This window comes from Sparus aurata, chromosome 16 (assembly GCF_900880675.1).
Source record: "Sparus aurata chromosome 16, fSpaAur1.1, whole genome shotgun sequence".
Lineage (NCBI taxonomy): Eukaryota > Metazoa > Chordata > Actinopteri > Spariformes > Sparidae > Sparus > Sparus aurata.
Genome location: NC_044202.1, coordinates 20,824,532 through 20,841,468, shown reverse-complemented (window position 1 = coordinate 20,841,468; position 16,937 = coordinate 20,824,532). Strand labels below are relative to the sequence as shown.

Here is a 16,937-nt window from a genome sequence, read left to right as displayed (position 1 = left end):
CATCAGTGTGCGCTATTTGCATATTTGGGTGGCTGTGGCTCAGTCGGTGGAGCGTGTCGTCTAGTGATCGGAAGGTCACTGGTTCGAATCCCTGCTCCCCCTAGCTGCATGTCGTAGTGTCATTGCGCATCAGTCATCAGTGTATGAATGTGTGTGTGAATGGGTGAATGTGGCATGTATTGTAAAGCGCTTTGAGCTGTCAGTAGACTGGTAAACTGGCTATAAAAATGCAAGACCAATTATTGACGATAGTGCAGACCATACTCTGCTGCTCCGAAGGACGGTCCAGCACTCCACATGGATATTATCTGGTTCTTACCTTGACACACACTCATACACTCCTGATACTACTGATTTCCACATTTTGTAATTTGTATTTTGGTCCTTTAAGGTGATGTTTGTGTGAGCGTTCTCTTTTCTCACATAACTTGTAACTAACAGCAGCTCAACTCCATAAAAGTACCGTATAGAGTCTAACTGGCTGCAGTCAGTCTCAGAGTTTGTGTCCCGCCCCTTCAGACCCTTGGATTGCTTGGAGCCTGGTGCAGTTAGCCACCGTTAGTTTAGCAACAAGTAAAGCCATCTGCACAAGTTTGTTCAAAAAGTCCACTTAGTGTTTTCATATATTTCCAAGGATTAACCTTTGACATGCTGCTGGAGCCTCAGGAAGAGTCACGCTGAAGGAGTATCTGTGCCAAATGTCATGCTAATAGCTAATAGTTATCTGGACCAAAGTGGAACTCACATATTGATACGTCACACAGATCCTTGCTTCTGTAAAGATGCAAAGGATGAAGATACATTGGGCTTACCCGTGGTTGGCAGCCTGTATGTTCACTACATCAGAACCAAAGTGCTGGTAAAAATGCAAAAACACTCAACATTTTTCATGCTCATCAAGCTCTACTAATAGTCGGGCTCAAATGCTTAAATATGTCCCGGTGGTGCTGCTAGAGTGATGCTGGTCATTAAAATGAATGGGTCCATCCTCGTGAGAGCAAATGTGCTCAGTTAATTCATGACAGGATTCCTCGTGGACTCAGTAACAGTTTGTAAGCAGAGCTGTCCTGATGAAAAAGTCAGGGATTCAACAAACCATCCAGCCGTGTGTTCCTGACACAGCCTGTCATGAATCAAAGTGCCGGTCAGAGGGGACATCCTGACTCGTCCTCACATGCGGAGTGGTGTCTGAGTGAAACAGCCTCCGATGGGAGGCGAGCGCAGAGCTCAGCACGAGGACAGCCTGGAAATCCCAGATGGGGAGCGCTCAGGCAGCACAGGCAGGATTATAACTGTGAACATCAAATTGTCTTATGTAACACACTGTAGAGCAGACCACAGCACCAGCAGCTGTTACGCAATCCATTGTTGACCTGGCACGAAGAGACATGCCTGCACACACACAACACAGCACACACTGCACACGCACATCCTTTATGTAGTGTAGTGTCATCTGTACATTCGCTAACGAGACCACGCCAAGTTTTATTGTTTAAGTAGTTTATTTAAATGTTGGAGATGATAACAATTTGGAGAGGATAGGAAAAAGGGGTCAGGGTGGTTGGATGAGGAAAAGGCGTCGAGGTTGGTGGATGAAGAGGGGGCCGTCTAGAAACCAGGGGTGGGCGGTTGAGACTCAGAGTGGGGGTATATCCCGAAGGGCGCACGTCCTAATAGGCGTGGCTTCCTCTCCCCCCTCTATGGTTCTTGTGCTGGATAGCCCGGGTCCCTGTTCTGTGGTATCTTCTTGCTGTGGGATGGTGATGTCGGAGGCTGGGCTGCCGGTGATCCTGTGAGAAAGGATGGTGGAGGAAGAGAGGGACCCCCCTCCACTCAAAGGTCAGCACAGTGATGTCCTTGTAGTGTGACACGAGAAGGCTGTTTTCACATATAGGTCATGTTTTAAATACATTTTTATTGTTTTACTCATAATCTTCACTGATTTATGAAAATATATACTTATAAATATACTGTATGAATGTATGAAAGGGATTACCACACAGGCTCAGGAACACTTCAGAAAGTCTTCTGCTTAAAAATGACTTTATAATGTTTCATTAATGTTTAATGGCAAGCCGACTTCATGCAATCTCAGCTGGTTACAGACGATTGGCTGAGAGTCATTTCCTCATGAATCCCTTTTGAAAATAACCAACACACAAATCTGACTTGGGCCCAAAGCTGTTGACCTCTTTACCCATAACAACACATCCAGCACAAATGGCACAACTGCCGTCTACAGCCTGACTTCTCCTGCCCTCCTCGATGCAAAGCCATCAATTACATCATCATATGAAATCTGCCCAGTGCGTGCGTGACTGACTGATACTGGTGATGAGCAGAGCAGAAAGGCGCTCCTGTGACACGGTTGACCTCAGGTGGGATTTAATGAGCTTCAGCTGTCATGGTCCCTTGTGTGTCTCTGGTTCCCATTTGGTGTGTTTTGCAATTTGATTTTCTTATTTTGCATTTTGATTTGAACTTTGCTTTTCTGTTGCACTTTGTTCAGCTGTTTAATTTGTCACTTTGTCTTTGGTCCTTGGACTCCTTTTCGTTTGTGCACCCAGGTTTTTGTATTTCTCGGCTTCGTTTTGAGTAAAACTCGCCTTTTGTTTCCCCCGTCTCCTGCCTTGATCTGCTTTTGTGTCCTCAATTACAACCTCAACCTTGACGTCAGCTTAGAAAAGCTCCTCTCTGCTCTTGCATCGCTCACCAATGCTGAAATGATCTTACTGCTCAACAAATCAATGAGTTTGTCTTGTAGACAACCAGAGACAGTTACAGTTGCACAATAGCAGTGAGACGTGTCAGCACCACCCTCCATCTGAACCCCTCAGCCTCCAGAAGTGCCATCTACTCCTTGTCGACGGTGTCCTCTTTTCTTATCCTCACTGCCAGCTCTTTCCACATTTTCAGTGAATTTAGGTGTTCTGAACTGCTGTCATGTGATGTGAGCAATGACCTTGCATACGTGTTTACTTGATTTTCGTCTTGGAAAATGATGCACAACAGAAACAGAAAAGGCTGTTGATGTTGTTCGAGGAATACACCAACCAACTTCTGGTCACATTTTCCCGACTAACCCTCGACTTCCTGAAGTATTGATGGTGGCAGCCAGTTAGCAGGGTCAGTGGACAGAGGACATCCTAATGGAGAGCACAGGGGCATTAGTGTCCACACATTATTCACAGCGCTTATAGTGCTGGAACATCACACACACCCAGTATAATAACATATCATGCCATTGTAACTGGCTTTGCAAAATGCTTTGCAGGGATGCATTCGCGCACACACACACACACACACACACGCACGCACACACACACACCAAATGACTCTGAATGCTTTATCACAAAATATCAGCACAATATACGTCTTTTGAATTAACTTATAGAATTTATAATTCACTTTACTGAGCAGCACACAATCTAACAAGTTTACCAAAAAATATGTGAGCTTGTCATCATTGTGTTACATACATACATACATACATACATACATACATACATACATACTTTATTAGGGTGAAATGAATTAGATATAATGTTTGCTAATCAGTTAGATGGAAAAAGGAACACTGCCGTCGTCCACTCTTATAGCCAGCAGTATAGCTAGAAGCTAACAAACATACGAGTTAGCCTGCATGCATAATCATACACATGAAGAGTAGATGACATCACTCCATACCTTTATCTAATGCCTGTTTCTCCTCTTCCTCCTCTTACCCTTTTTTCTGAACTGGGCACCTGATGGCTTCGACCTCTTCTTGTCCAGTTGTGTTTATTTGGCACTCGGGAATCAACACATTACCCATCCCCCAACACCGCCAACCAAGAGTTAAGACTTAGCCAATTCACCTTGGTTGTGCAGATTTGTTTCGTAATATATCTCTCTATTTAACCAAAGCCAGAAAAATAACATATGAAACTATGGGCCTTCATTCAGAATATTGTTATGACTGAAATCTGCTTTATTTGACATCATCTCGTGATGTGATTGACTTTAGCCTGCTAACTGCATTAGTTGTGCACTATTAGGTGAATGCCTTACCTCAACGCTGCCCATAGTTCCCATATGAGGAGCCACCCCTGAACATTACAGCCCACATGTGAGGCACACCTGAGCTGTGACTGAGCCTACAGCAGCATCCTCTGATGTGTGGTGTAGAGAAACATTCTGGGTAATGCGTGGGTAAGACGTGGTGAGAACACCTTTGAACAAAATGTCCAACAATTCCATGGATGACATGCAGAATAGGAAATAAATCAGCTGGGGTTGTTCCCCTGATGCTCAGGAGCTCATTAGGCGCAAAACATTCAATCTACCAACAAAGCGGAGCGCACCAACACACCCGCCATCTGCGGCGCCATCATAAGGAGAGCTCTCTGAGCTTTTGTTGGCGTGTCCACATTGTTTTCTAGGAAAGTCTGGACAGCAGAAAACCACAATAATGTGATTTTGGCAGATTTGATCCAAACCACATTCAGCGATGGTTTGAAATGTAATTCAAATCACATTTCTACTGATTTTTCTGTCGCTAGCATCGCAACACACAGCGATGACGTCAAACCCAGAGAGAATCTGTCTGAAGACAACACAGAGAACAACAGTGTGAAAGAAGGATGTCTGAAACAAACCGTCCGTTTGACCGCTCATATTTTTCACCGTGTCACCAGCGTATATAGTGGTTATGTTGTTACCATAGCCACCCATGGAAATAACTGAGTGTTGTCTGGACGCAAAAATTTGATGCGGTGAGGAAACATTCCTGTAGCCTCAGTTACTCTCAGCAGACTCTCAGGAGAAGCTGTGAGTCAGAAGCCTTCAGGGTCTTTCAGAACGTACGAGAAGTTAATTTGTGAAAATGCCTCCTGATAAACCACCTTAACGAGGAATCAGCTCCACTCTGAGCTCCTCTGACTCTGAGCACAGACACTCAAACTCAAAACCCCGAATTTATTGTCTCCAGTACCTCCTGCAGCTCATAATGACAGGGGGGCTGATGAAGTACAGGCTGACAGCTGAGAGTAGCGCTTCACCTCTGCATGCAGCTCCTTCAACCTTCTCTGGATAAAAAGGGTCTTAGAAAGCAAAGGCCCCATCAAGTGTGTGAAAGCAATTTGCAGGCCAGATCAATGGAGTGACCTATAGCTGTCAGACGTGATGAGCGAGCAATCGAAGAAACCGTCCACTGTACATCTTAACAAGCTAATAGCCTGCTGTTAGTCAGTCCGGAGGCCAGCACCTAGGCTTCCCTTTTTAACGACCAAAAGACTACACAGGAAACAGACCAGAGCACAAAACAGTTCAAACACCCTTGAACGCCTCATCAGATCCTTCAGAGTGTGCTCATAATCTCTGTGTCTCTGTGCTGATGTAACCCAAAGTGAATATTTCACATGTATTGTGAGTGTATCAGATATCTCCTCCCTCTTAACTGTCCAAAAACACATCAGAGACTCACACACTGGCTGACATGTTCTTTATTATCATCAACCCACAATGTAGTTTATTTTGGCTCAACACACCCCACACACACCATCCTGCTGCCAGAAGGACTAACTACGGCACCACACGTGGATTAATCTGCCGCTGAAAATAGTCCCCGACAAATGGATTATTTCCTCCAGTCTGAGCAAAACTACAACGAGCAGCTGTCTGGGCAAATTACTGAGCCGGTTTAAAAAAAACACCAAACTGTGTATCTGTGAGCTGTTTTTAAAGAGTCATGTCTTGAGTTGGATCACAAAGGATCATAAAACAGTTTCATCTAGTTTTATAAAAGTCTCTTCATCTGAACCACAACCATGCTCTGTAATTCAACATGATGTGCTATCAGCGGGAGGACTGTGCATTCAGTGGGACCAATAGTATGACAAGAAATGTGAGAATTTCATAAATGAGAATCAGAATCAGAATCAGAAATCCTTTAATGTCCCGCAGACGGGGAAATGTGTTTGTCACAGCAGCGTCAGATTGTATCATCATTATTTCAGAGCAGAGTTTCGCAGAGATTTTTCTCATTAATGTTCAATAACTACATGCAGACCAAACTCTGAACTTGTCTGGTTTTCTGGTATTTACTTGAAACAACATTCATTTTGTCAAGAAGGATCTCAGCACAAGGTCGACTGAGTGGACAGCTCTCAATCACATCTCCTGGTCTTCAGCCTTTATGGATATGTGGACCTCTTCATTTGTTTCCGAATACTTTGGGGTCTTGTTGGTTGAAAGCTTTTGTGCATGCAGATAAAGGGACAGATCCAGGAATATTTTCTCACTTTCATTTTCCACATATTTATTAATCTCTCAGAGAATATAACATCGTTCTCTGTGAAAAAAATCTGGCATATTTAGATGGCTGGTGTCTATGAGGGGGTACAAACGTACTTCCAACATATGTTATATATAGCTTAAGAAACAGGGACAGCATGTTATAATAAGTCTAATAACAAACATTAATACAGAAACTATAGATGAATTAGTTATTAAATGGGGACTTGACATGTTTGCTCACCGAGCAGACGGTGTTAATCATGAGTGAGGTTCAGTGTCACCTCTGTACACATTTAATTACAGAATGATTGCTTCAGAAGTTAAGTGTCACCATGATAAACAGTAGGCACGGCTGAAAAAAAACAACGTCAGTTGCACAATATAACCCTTAATTAAAAGGAGCTACACTGAAATATTACATTCCTTCTATTGAGTGAATGTCTCTTGGACTGATTTAAACCGGGTGTCACCAGGAGCCTCATTTTCACCAGTTTGGTTATGGTGACTTTTGAACATGTACGTAGCCCGTGTGTCTGTACCTAAACACCAGATCTGCTGCGTGTTTCCACTGCAGACAGTACTCTGATGTAGGCCGAGCTACGGTTAACCCACTTCACTTTGTCAGCAGGGGGGAAACAGCAGGAGAGAGTCTGATCTGATCTGTTGATTAACTGACCCACACTTCCTCATATCAAGAGGACTGTGAACATGTCGACATGTATCACTGTTGCCGAAACATCACCGCTGCAGTGTGCCAGCGGCAGACGTACCGGGCTGTCATTGTCACACGCACGTGTCCTGCGACCTGGTAGTCCAGTATTCCTGCTAAACGGGTTAGGGTTATTGTTGGGCCATGTTTGCAGCATCTATTTTGTGCTGATGTTCCTTATCTTGCTCTGTCCCTAGTAAATAAACAAATAATATAACAAATAATATCAGTCTTTGCTTGAGAAGAGGGGGCAGGCAGCCAGACAAGAGACAGGAGTTTGGAGGATTTTTCATCAGAGCGCGGACAGTGAGATGACTCCAGTGTTCTGACTGATCATCAGCTGTCTGCAGTGTTTTAACTCCACATTTAGTATCAAAACCAAATCTAAAATGCAACAAAAAACAACTTCTAGTGTGTCCCAAACTGAACTGAACTGAACCGAATGGTGGAAAGTAAAGTGGCATGTAGCGCTGCAGCCACTGATCTCCACAGTTCCACGGAGCCGCATCACAGGTCACACAGGCATGGGAGTCATTTTATAGACACTGTTCAATCGGCTTCACTATACAATCAATGTTGTTGTGTGTTGACAACCTCACTCTCCAAATGGGCATCATTAAAAAAACATCTGACATGCCTTCAGACAGCATTCAACTAGCCGCTGCACTGCATCACAGTCGCTTAGTCACGCTGCTAAACAACACGTACTGTTGCAATGACTAGTTAAAACCTCCACGTGAGTTTCTTTGTAGACACTTTCATGTGGATCCTACTTAAAAACAAAGTTTGTCCTCTCTGCAGCTGGCAGACATCTTGTTTCTGAGCAGAGAGGATGGAGGGCAGAGTCCGTGTGGATTGAAGCCCTTCTTTGGGGTCAAGGTGCAGCTCAGGGACAGTTGGCTGTCTGATGCGAGGTCATCAGTCCTCAGTGGTTGCTGAGCACGCCATTGGTCATAGTCAGTTTGCTCCACCTCCTCTGACAGAGGAGTTTACGATTTTGTTGAACTTTCACTCGAACGTCAAAAACCTCCTGGATGGCATTCTTGAAGCAGTGGAAGTTGTATTCAATCAGTCCTGTGAGGGAAGAGAGAGGACGGAGGCGTGACTGTTACAGGTCACAAAGGGACAGACTGACAAAGATTCTTTATGACCTATAGAAACCAATATAAGCAGGAAGTGGACAAAGGCAACCAAGTCAACAACAAAGGGGTTTTAGCCATGTTAGCATAGTTGTAGCTATGATAGAGCCAGTCTGCTAACCCATCACTTTGTTCCAGACTGCAATATCTCAACAACTGTGGCACAAATATTAATGGTCCAGAGAGGATGGTAACACTTCTCCTCGAGGGCCACCACCAGGTCAACACTTATGATTAATCTCAACTGCTCTTGGCTCGATGAGATTTGGTACATTCCCCCTCAGGAGGAGACTCAGTCACCGGGTCAACCTTGTCATCCACTGAATTTTCACCAGGCATCATCAAGGTTTATGACAAAATACCTGCAGAACTAATGACAGGCTGTGTTTGCTGCTAACTGGCTGATGTTAACATGCTAACATGCTAAACTCACACATGTCAGCATTAGTTCAAAGAACTGCTGTGCCTGCCTGCCATCTACAAACCACTGATGCGTTCTGAAGGCTACGTAACACTATTACTGTGTCTCAATTCAGGGTCTGCATACTTCGGAGGTCGCATTTGAAGGCCAATTACTTAACAACGCAGCACGAAGGCTGTGCCAATTCGAAGGCTCCTCCAAATGCAGCCCACAAATGCGGCCTTCTTTTCCCTCTTTTTGAAGGATGCATCGCTGCTATCCTTTGTGGCCTCACATATCCCAAGATTCTTTGCGTGCACGAAAAGAACAAAGAAAGAGAGAAAATGGTGATATCGCGTGGCGTAGGTCGTCACTTTCGCGGCCTGGCCAGTAGAAATTGTGAATTGAGACACAGCAATTTACACATCATCACAACTGGCATATCCAGTTCACACTACATGTTCACTGCCTGACTTTCACGTCTGCAGGTGGAGGTGATGGTCATGGAGTTGCAGGTGACAAGGCTGACAAGTCAGAGACCAGAGGTTCAAGACGGGATTTGTGAGCGTGAAACCACATTTGTGGCAACATTTTTCAATGGGATACATCTGACTGACACATCCAGCTGTGTTTGCGGCCAACATTTATTCAGGTGGTTGGGTCGAGCATTGTAGGGACAAGTCAGATCTGAATATCTCGGCCTCTGCTGCCTCGAGTTTTGTAAATCTGTCTCTTGTTCCACAACTGTAACAATACTGAATAAGGAGAGCACCTAAAAAATACTGTAAGATTCTTTGCTATTAAAAGGTTAAGACCTCTGCATTCGTGGCAGCACTGGAGATGGTGACCAGACTGTGAGAGAAAGAAGAGTGTATTGGTCTGATGTCATGAGAGAACAAAAACTGAGCTCACTGGTGGACATCACCTATCCTGTACATCTACATTGCTAACAGTATTGTTAAGAAAGACGGCTAATGATTCACGTGTTTGCTGTCCAAACATTTGTTAAACATAATATTAATAGTGACTTGATGTTGAATACAAATCCGAAATACAGGCAGATGTCAGATCGAGAGACGCTGAGGATCTCAAGTAAAGGTTATATTTAACTGAAACACAAAGTGCAGAAATGAATTTATGTGAATTTAAAACAGTTGGCGTCACAAACACTGTGACACATGCATGAACAAACAGCAGCATACCAGTCTGTGCTCCCCTGATGGACACATTTGTCCTCAGATGTGAGGCTCTGCAGGTTATGATCTCTATGAGGACTTTTCAAGTAAAAATAAAACCAAACAGTTCTATAGTCAGTCTGTGGCGTTACTATCTGCCTGTTACTGAGCAACATCAGACAGCAGCAGACTGCACAACTAAAAAAATCAGGAGTTAAGCTAAAGTGCATGTAGGAGCAGCAGCTACCACACAAACAGTGAAGTCCTACAAGTCACAACATCTGTCTTTAGAAACAAAATGAAGAGGTAGAGTCATTAGAAGTTATTGTTCTGTATCGGTGCCTTTATTTCTCCCAGTGCGAGTCCTGGAGGAGAGCTCTGGTCTTGGTCTCCCTGGCTACAGCCGAGGCAGAGGGTTTGTACTTGATTGATTGACAGTACACACAGGAAGTCACATTAACTTTTTGTCAGACAGTGATTGGTAGGATAAAGAAAGAATTGCTCATGTGATGATTGTTCCACACAAGCCTGGCTCATCTCAGAGGAGTCTGCTGTATTCAGGTGTGAGTTTGTGGAAGCTTGTTTGACTGACGGGTGTTTCAGCTCTACAGACTTACAGGCCCATTTGGACGGAATTAATATCTCCAGATTGTAACATTACCTGCATTAAGCAGTGATTGAACTCCCATTAAGAGTGTATATGTGGGTAATTGGTTATCTCCACTCCAGTAATAACCGCAGCAGCAATTACCTGCTCTCTTTTTCTGTTCACTCGCTGGTCCGCCTGTCATCTTAATGTGGAGCTGCGAGTTTTTTTATGCGGAAGAGTACCGCTCGTGTTTCCACTGCATCTTATCGGCTGAAATTTGACTTTTGTGTGAAAACCGGGGAAGATGGAACATGTAAGCACCAACATATGGGACTAAAGGGGAAGCAGTGTGAAGTAGAACAAGAATAAGAGCAAGACCCTGTCAAAGCCTGTCAAATGTGCTGGGGCGTGAGCACGGGCCCTGCACAATGTACATGTCTATCACAAAACACATCCTGTCGCCTCGCCATGGTAAACAAGCGGTGGAGGAGACGGAGTCAGGGGAGCACAGTGAATATGTGTCACTAGCTGGGAGACAAGGGAGAAGTCTACTGACACTACATTCAGTAGGTAGTAAGGTTTGTAACATGAACTGGTTAAAAGCAATGAGCTGTCTCTGTGTCTCCTGCTAGGTTGGGGTCAGACATCCCTCCTTTCTGAATGGGTCCAGGTTCCAAATTTGAAATAAGAATGGTAGCCACTATTTGCATGTGAGCTGTCACATGGATGAAACTCTCATCACTATATACATCTTGAATTATATTTCATGTTGTGTATTCACTTCAGAGTGAATACTAAAGTGAACAGCAGACCAACACAACACACATCTATCCAAGGTGTAAACCTCTGCACTTTGTGGTCAAACGGTGGAACAGCATCGTAGTAAAAGCACAGGGCTGGTCCTGTTATCTTATCGTCTATGAATTCAAATGTTATTTGAGTTATCTTGATGAAAGAATAAGATTACCCTTAGCGCACTCCTTCTCACTAGATTACAATCTTTTATTTTATTACTGATGGTTATATCATTCTTCTATGTTATTTCTTGGCACTAACAAGCAGGTAAGCAGGGACCCTGACAGGACAGGTGGGGCGTAGTGGACTGTACAGGATGGTCTTCATCATGATGAACACCACACTATCTGAGGCCATATGCAGGACAGAGCAGGCACGTAGCTCTCATAGCTCTTCATCAGCTGCTGCTCGCTTTTAGGCTGATAAAAATCCATATCCCTCACGGACAAATGAGAAATAGAATTAAATAATTAAAGCTGGTATTGATTTTTTTTTTTGGCATGCATTTTATTTGGTAACAACGTGCCTTTTATAATATTTTATCTGCATCAGCGCGAGACGCTTCCGCATCATCCAGTCTGGTTTTCATCCTGTTTCCAATTCCTCTACATTTCTGTCTTAATGTTTTCTGTCTACGTGTTGATATCCTGCTGGTGGAAATATAATATGATAATAAATAAAATCACACAGGTTTTATTAGAGCATCAACACAGGGAGCAGCTGTTGCTCTGAGCTCTGACATAAAGCTGACGCTGAAAGCCACTTCAACTTCAGTCAACTTTCATTGTTGTTTCTCTAGAGAATCCTGCTGTCAGAACTACTGGATATTCTTATGTTATCAAGGTGTCATACAGGAATGCACCGAGATATAAATGAGCTCTGAATCTGGTGCATTGCATCAAAAGGCAACATTTATGTTTGACATTGCACATGGCCCCTGTACAAATAAAGAGGAACAGTAACACACATATCAACCCTGGAAGAGAGAAATATACATATAGACTTCTATATTTAGTCTGTCTCAGCCTACTGACTGATCAAAGCTCCTGTCACAGCCACACACTGATGGCAGAGGCTGCTGTGCAAGGGGCCAACTGCTCATCAGGAGCCCTTTGAAGTTCCATATCTCGCTCAAGGATGCTTAGTCATGCAGCCAGGGATTCGAACTAGCGACCTTCCGATTACTGGACGCCCAGCTGTACCTGCTGAGCTACAGATGTCCTTGACGGCACGCTGTGAAGAGACTCTAAGGACCTCGTTCACTTAACCATGTTACTCACATCTGTTGCCAGGGACACAAAATTTATATAAGTTATGATGAGTAGATTTTAAAAATCATAGCAGTGCTGTGAGAGCAAGCTGTGGTGCGGTGTGTCCAGACATTCCAGTAACAGTGAGTGCAAAAGGCCAGAAGACAAATCAGAGACACTGCAGCAAACTTCTTCCTGTGATTATGGTGGGTCTGTGACACACACAGGTCAGAAACAAAGTGTTGCTCTATGAGTCAAAGACTTCACACAACAAATCCTGCTGCTGGTGGTTTACATCTCTGGCATACATCCTGCCAGCTGTCTCTAACTGATGTCTGTCCCTCACACTGATGTGTCATATTGTCACTACTGGACACCAAAGAACCACTGATTTCACCCTCAAAGATGACGAGCTGAATGGGTGTATAGTTGGGTATGTATTCGCCAACAAAGCCCCTCCTGGGCTGGACTGTGAGATCTAGAAATATTCTCTTTAACAGTGTTCCCGGGCTTCAGAAGCTCCTTTCAGACATACACCCATTTATGTTATTTTGTGTCATTTCAACGTGTTGGTCTCATGTTTGTATGAGCAGCCGAGGTCCTTTTACAAGCCATGATGGCAGCATAGCAGTCAGACTGAGCAGGAACCTCTGGGGCTGAAAAATGAAGCTAACGCTGAGCACCAAAAGCTGCAGCTGTTCCAATGTCCACTTGAGGCTGGCTCCAAAAAGAGATTCACCCCCATAAGAGCCCGTGATCAGACGTTACAGCAGAAATAAGCATGTTTACAGCCTGGTACAAAAACAGGCAGCAAGTCGGTCTATTTGGTTTTTCTCCCCTCTCATGACAAATGCATCATTAAGCCCCAGGATTCTTTGAGTGACAGCTAGCGGCTAACTGTTAGCTCCGTTTCACCTCAGATAATTTGAGTCACTGAACCTGGCCTGTGGTAATGCAAATATTGGACAAATAAAATGACTTGATTGCAGACAGACACCTGGAGTCGACTTTAACCCTGCCTTTTAAACCTTGGGACTAAAAGTGGCCCTCCCTTTAAAGGCTTTCCTGGGCATGTCCAACTGGGAGGTCGGTACCTCGGGTAGACCCAGAACTGTAGGAATTGCAAATCTCATCTGGCCTCGGAACGCCAAAGGACATGCTAGGAAGACTGGGCTGTCTGGGGCACTGCCTCTTCCATATCCAAATGGAATCCATCATCCATCATTTTATCAGGTGACAGGTGAATACAGCAATGTTACGCAACCCATTTCTCAAAAGGGCTTTAAAGTGATTTTATTTTCTGAGGGCAACAGATATGATTATAGAGTAATACTTTTATAGAGACTCTGAATTCAGTCAAACGAGTGGAGGCTTGTGTTGCTTTCACCTTTGTGGCACATTCATCTAACTGAATCAATTCAGACCTGAAGAGCTGCCAAGAGCTGTGCTGTCCGGCCTTGGGGTGCAGTAACACGTCATAATGCACATTTCATAAGTCCCGCTTTAGTATTCTGTCCATGACCTGAACTAAATCAGGTGACATGTTCAAATACCCTAAATATGGTATGATTTGGGTTCAGGCTGAAATGCTGTGCTCATGTTAAGACTCAAGTTTGATCAGCAGCACAGCAGAGGGTGAACTGAAACTGTTGAATTAAAATGTGTTTTTTATTAACAGATTGTGTTTGTTTGTTCCAAGTTTCAGAAACCATCATTTAACAGCAGTCAGCTTAACGCAGAGCTCCAGGTGTTATAGGAACATCAAACAGACTGTTGATATGAAATTAGAGGAATGAATCAGACTTCTTAACTACACTGCTATACTCTAAACGTACTCAGTCAAAAATAGCCCCAGCGATGAGAGTGAACAGCCGACATGTTGAAGTACAATGCTTCTTTCAGGACATGAAGAAGATGTAGCCCCACACCTGCTGACAGTTGCTGAGACAACGCCCCATATGTGTTCATTACTGATGCTCTGTATCTCTTGAAGAATGTATGATAAGTAAGTATGTAACTGTGAGCCTTATACACGCCAAATTCAGCAGCAAGGAACAAACCACTGACTGATGTTCTGTCCTAAAAGATAATGCAGATAATTGCAGTGACTGCATGTGAACCACCGCTGTAATGGTTGGAGAGATCAACCAGGGGCCAAAGACTTGAAGACTCAAATCCCTGTAGCCTGTATAAAAGGGTAGGCGGATGAACAAATGACGCCCTCTATCAACAACCAGTGGATAAGTACCCTTTAGAGAGGCACTGAGCCCCTGCTGCTCCACGGCAGCTCCATCATCAGAAAGCACTCTGCGCTCTCGAGGAAGTGTGTGTCTTTTCTGTGCTGGGCTCTTTCTACAGGTGCACAGTAATCTAAAGTGACGTCATTCAGATTGTTGTTTACAAAGGTGTACTGTCAAAGAGTCAAAGAGAAAGGTGAAAACAGTTATTGTAATGTTAAATAAAATAAAACAGAGCAAGTAAAATAAAGAAGTAACAATATAGTTTCAGTTTAATTACAGTGTGGCAGGGCTCAAAATCAGCACCAGAGGACCAGACGACACAGCAGGCAGACGGTTTCTGTTTCTGTTTTCGTCCACCATTAGCAGTGCAGCAAATATCATTCTGAGCTTGTGATTGGATGTTGGGAGTCGTAATGAGCCTCAAACGTTTCAACTCCACAGACTTTGCCTACTGTATTAAAGTTTGTATTAAGGACCAGTTATTTCCAGCTGGACCCCTTTAATCATTTGGTGATTGGTGCACTGATGAACTGACTGTGAACGGACTGACCTTTCCTTTCAAAATTTTCTTTGCGGAGGAAGCAGACAATGGCGAGGAACTTGGTGACCTCCTTCAGGTACATGACAGTTGTGTTGTTCAGATGAATGATGGCCATAGACTCCTTGTCATAGGGTAGACCACGTTCAGCATCGGTCAGACTGAAGGAGATGAGACAGGAAAACACACTTAGCTCAAAGTGGAAGCTAACAACTTTTCCCTCCTTAGCTTTTCAAAGTGCTGTCATAACATAGTCATTTAGTTTATAATTAGACATGTAAGCCGAGTTGTACCATTAATCAAGGCTTAATTTTCGCAGGCGATTTAACAGCTGGTGAACAGAGTTACATGGTGAAAGTGAGGCTTATATAGGAGCCCATGTTTACATCATCTGGTTTAATTATTCATCATGCCATTACACTGTGTTCATAACAACCTTCATCAGAACGACAAATTGAAGCAAGAAGTTTTCTAATGACAATTTATCTCCAGTGAGTACACAATAATGCTGACAGACCATACCGGCCCTACATGGAGGCAGCAGGTTCACGTGTTTCTGGAAACAAAGTGTACCATTACAGCGGCCTGTTTTAATCACTGTCACTTCATGTAAATCAAGTTGATCGACAGAGCAATACATTTAAAGGAATACGCTGTAGTGACAGCATTTACACCAGTGACAGATAAACTATATGTTGTATTACTGCAATCATTGCTGTGGGTGTATACACACCACCCTCAGCTATCTCCAGTGCAACGGATAACTTAGCAGACTTGCTCTGTACTGTAACTCAGAAATGCTGGTTCTTGGTGATTTTAACTTAAATTGGCTAACAAATGATTCAAACCGTCCAAAAGAGACATGTGACAATCTGAATCTGATCACAGCTGATCGAGGAGCCGACCAGACCTACTCTGAGGGATCCCTCAAAGTCAACATTGGTAGATCTGATTGTGTGTAACAGGAGGGAGGAAACTACTGCCTCTGGAGTCTTTGCACTTGGTCTAAGTGACCACTGTCCTGTAGGCTGCATTAGAAGTGCTGGATTTGCAAAATCAACATCAATTTTTATCAAAAGACATTTACAACATTTTAATGAACATGCTTTTTAAGTGACATTGCTAATGGCAATATACAGTATACTACTGAAATACTGTACTGTACTACATGTAGAATAGGATCTTATACATTTCATCAACTCTTTAGTTACCATGACTGATGAACATGCACCCTTGACAAAGCTCAGGGTTAAAGACAGATAAAACCACTGGTTCAGCTCAGAACTATCAATGATGCTCAATACAAAGGACATAGCCTGGGCTGCAGCAAGGCGTTCTGGTGAGGAGGCCAACTGGTTAACATTTATAAAACTCGGAAATAAATGCATTAATAACTTGATTAAGAAAAGCAAAGGCCATTCACACAGAATTAATCTCCAGCTCCTGTACAAACCCATGAGCTGCCTCATGAGCCTCCTCAACCCAAACCTCTGGGTTCACGCTGCACAACTTCACTTCCTCTGTTGTTAAGGATAGTAGATCTTCAAGGTGTAGACATCAGGAAAGCAACTGTGGAGGATAATCTATAATCTATTATATATTTTTTTTAAAGCTCTGTGCTCTGAAATGACTCATCTTTTTAGTCCATCCAATTCTTCTGGGGTTATTACTAAGATCTAGGATAACTGCACATGCTCTCCTGCTGCATAAAGATGGTGATGGAGCTGATATTAACAACTATTGACCAGTTTCTGAATTGCCATGTCTAATGTCCTGGAACCATTCGTCATAAATCAGCTCATGTAATTGGTTCAAGGACTATCTGT

General features: G+C 43.5%; 1 protein-coding gene across 1 annotated transcript in view; it reads right to left on the bottom strand.

Annotated features, from left to right (window-relative positions):
- Window positions 1-5,912: 5,912 nt before the first annotated feature.
- rragd (ras-related GTP binding D) overlaps window positions 5,913-16,937 on the bottom strand; it is a 34,926-nt gene continuing 23,901 nt past the window's right edge. Inside the window, exons 6-7 of the mRNA XM_030443096.1 lie at window positions 15,124-15,272; window positions 5,913-8,059 (exon numbers count right to left, since the gene is read on the bottom strand). Coding sequence (XP_030298956.1) covers window positions 7,911-8,059; window positions 15,124-15,272 — 298 coding nt within the window. The 3' untranslated portion in view covers window positions 5,913-7,910. The remainder of the gene's footprint in view (window positions 8,060-15,123; window positions 15,273-16,937) is intronic.